This window comes from Limulus polyphemus, unplaced genomic scaffold (genome assembly GCF_000517525.1).
Source record: "Limulus polyphemus unplaced genomic scaffold, Limulus_polyphemus-2.1.2 Scaffold872, whole genome shotgun sequence".
NCBI lineage: Eukaryota > Metazoa > Arthropoda > Merostomata > Xiphosura > Limulidae > Limulus > Limulus polyphemus.
The window spans coordinates 73319-76748 of NW_013666482.1; the positions used below are offsets into that span (position 1 = coordinate 73319).

The window sequence follows — 3430 nt, forward strand, 5'->3', positions numbered from 1 at the left end:
GATCAGGGGAGTCTATAATACCTATATCCCTCAGAAATATTTCGGTTGCTTCCTGGTAACCTTATAAAATTGCTTTTGATCAGGGAGTTTATAACACCTATATACCTTCAGAAATCTTTTCGATTGCTTCCTGGTAACTTTATAAAATTGCTTTTGATCAGGGAGTCTATAACACCTGATAAGATATACGCCTACGTCGCTGTTAATTTAAGTAAACAATGTTTCTTAGAACACTGATTTGTTAATGCTAGCTTGTATGAAGTTTATATTGCTGTTCGAGGTTTTGTCAGCAGTAGCTTGTGTACCCCCTCTACCACGAAGATTGTAAATAATATTGTTCAGTTAAAAACAAAATCAGCGATATTCTAAACACTACACAACAATTAAGATCATATTATTGTTCAAGTTTTGATATACTCCATTTCAAATGTTCTGCATACTCTGCCACAACAAAGTTTATATTATTGTTCAAGCTTATTACTTTTTTTTTTCGACAAACCGTTCAGGCTTAAGCTTGTTGATTGCTGTAGAGAAACTCAGCATAATTTCTTTTTTTATCATTTATAAGAATTAGATTAACAGATCATTCTAGAAAAATGCCAGATTTAAAATGTTATGAGCTACTAAGAGTGTTTCAGTACCATAAACCTACTTTAATTGTGGGAAAATTGAAATTGAATTGACTGACTGAGGGAAGTTGGTTTAATTCCAGAGTTGTAAGATATGTCAAAAAGCCTTGAATATAAAAAAGAGATGGTTTATTAGCATATGCAGACTTTAGCTGAAAGAAAATTTATAAAAAAGACGAAATAACGGTGCAGTTCACGATGTGGTAAATTAAATTTATACAAGGAGTTTAGGATTATGTGTGGAATCATTATAAAAGGATTGGAGGTTTATAAAATTAAATAATGACTATTATGAGTGGGAATATTATAAAAGGATTGGAGGTTGTAAAATTAAAAAATTACCATTATGAGTGGAAACATTGTACAACGATTGGAGGTTTGTAAAATTAAAGAATGACCATTATGAGTGGAATGACCTTACGTCAATAACCATCTGTAGCAGCTTAAGAAGAAGAGATTATGATGGGTTTTAATGATTAACAGCTTGATTGAGAGTGGCAAACACAAGTCCCTCCACTTTAGTCACTTAAGTTTTAAATACAACATTACATTTACTCATAATATTAAGTAGAGCTAAGGATTAAATGAAATGGAGAAACAAGAAAATGTCGGTGCCATTTGAATGAGCAAATCGCTGCTACCTTCTTCTGCTGTAATTGTATGTTTGTTATAAAGTTATATTTAAATAAATGACTTAGTTTGATTTTAGTCTTTTGACTAGTATTCTATGTGATAAGCATGTGTTGTTGTTGTTTGTTTTTTGTTTTTTTTCAGGAGCTGATGAACAAATTTTATGAACTTTGTATCTAATATATGTTCAATTTTATTATTTACTAAAAGTTTGGCTGCTGTGGTGTAAAAGAAGCAAAAGATTATGATAAAATTAAGTGGAAGCTTGATAACCTTGGCCAAGGAGACAACGTCAGTAAGACATGCTGTGTCCTGAAAAACCACGATGACATTGACGCTTTCAAAAATCCAAAACCTGTAAACGAAACGTTGTGCCAGTCGCAAGATTTGAAGCAAAACGTGAAATTTCGTCATCAGAAGGTGTGAATTTTCATTACTTTGTTCAATAAATATGCCACATTATCAAAGTTGATATTTACGTTTTATACATACACATTGATCGAATAAACCGACATCCCTAACTTTAAGTTACTGTTATCTGTGGCAGAATGAAATATCTAGTATTTAAAATTGAGTTTTTATTATCAATTCCATCTTCTATATTTCAAAACTTATAATTCTGTAAATAATTAATGCCCTGCTGTTTTAACAAAGTTGGATTACTTGTAATCTAAAGTTAATGTATAGAAGTAATCATAGTTTATTGTAAATGAACTTACAATACGCCTGCAGGTAATAGTGTTTAATAGCTCATTTGTTACAAGGATCAAATGTGTTTGATCTTGCTTTTTACGCATGTCTCCTCCAACACTTGACGATAAGATATTAGAATTAGATATTGCGTAGTATATAATAACCAAGCTTACCCTGAATTGAGTTGGTTTCAAGAAATCATTTTATTCAAAATTCAATATCCAATCACAATCTTGTCCTTGTAAAAAAAAAAAAGAGGAAGAAGAAAAACACAGATTACTTACCATTACATATGGATTTGTTGACAAAATTAGTTACCTTACTATTCGGTTCTCTGAATGACGTAATTTCAGATAACTTTTCGATTCTCGCAATGAAGTACTTGTAATTTTATTCAGATCAAAATTCTATTCGCAGAATTACCCTGGAGATTCCTGAATTTAATTTTGAGATCGTATTAGGCCGGCGGTTTGCTCTCAGAAACGGATCAATAATTATTCTGAATCCATCGTTGTGACATGTTGGCTACGCGTAACGTTCGTCCCTTTCTCCTGGTTATTGAATGGGGCTGATCATCGCTTGTGGTGTTGCAGACACTTCCAAATACGCGTACCTACTCGAGACCCGTGTTAGTTAGTGTAGGTTTTAAATGGCCTGCTGCTGAAAAAGAAATCTGTTTTGACACAAATTATTTTGTTTTTTTTTCATTATTAAATGATAGTAATAAGTTCACACACCGATTCCTCAAAAATGTACTTTTCAGATTCAAGTTTACAAAGAAAGATAGGACAGTAGAACAGCAAACTTGAAAACTTAGCCTATTTTACGATAAAGAAATCGAGCTATATTTTTACACAACGGGCGAATCTCTTATTCTGCGAAAATCTCAAATAATTATTCTAAAAATAGAGAGAATTTTATATAAAGGAAATAAGTAAAACCACTGTTGTACTACTGGTTTTATATGTGTATATCGAAAACCATAAACGTTGAGACACTCCAACGAAGTATACAAGATAATGGAAATAAAACGTTTTCATATAAATTTAACTTTATTTTCAGTGTATGAATTGTTTTAGAGAGATATTATATATGATATTATAAGAAACTATTCATATAATTTTGTAAATTAAAATGGTGGCACGTGGATTAACTTTTGCATTACCTCCTGAAGAATTCAGATTTCAGAATTCTCTTTTAACTTCTGAATGTTTGTTGGAACAACTATCAGAATATACAAACTGGTCGGGTAGTTATGAATCGTTTTACAGTATTAAAACCAAAAATAACTGGCATCGGTTTGTCATCTTTTTTAATAATTACGGTTCTAAATACAAAAAGTACTAATCTGAGTAAAGAAGAAATATTAGCCATAAAGTCACTAAGTAATAATTATAACTTAGTCATAATTAAGCCTGATAAAAGAAAAGTGGTAACACTATTGCACAAATCAGATTATAACGTATTAAGAGTAAAAT

The 3430-nt window shown here is 31.1% G+C and overlaps 1 protein-coding gene across 3 annotated transcripts in view; it reads left to right on the forward strand.

Annotated features, from left to right (window-relative positions):
• The window catches only part of LOC106460968 (CD9 antigen-like), a 66652-nt gene that overhangs the window by 52983 nt on the left and 10239 nt on the right, over nt 1-3430 (forward strand). For all 3 annotated transcript variants that reach the window (XM_022387759.1, XM_022387762.1, XM_022387760.1), the window contains one exon: nt 1470-1679. In XM_022387759.1, the coding sequence (XP_022243467.1) occupies nt 1470-1679 (210 nt within the window). The remainder of the gene's footprint in view (nt 1-1469; nt 1680-3430) is intronic.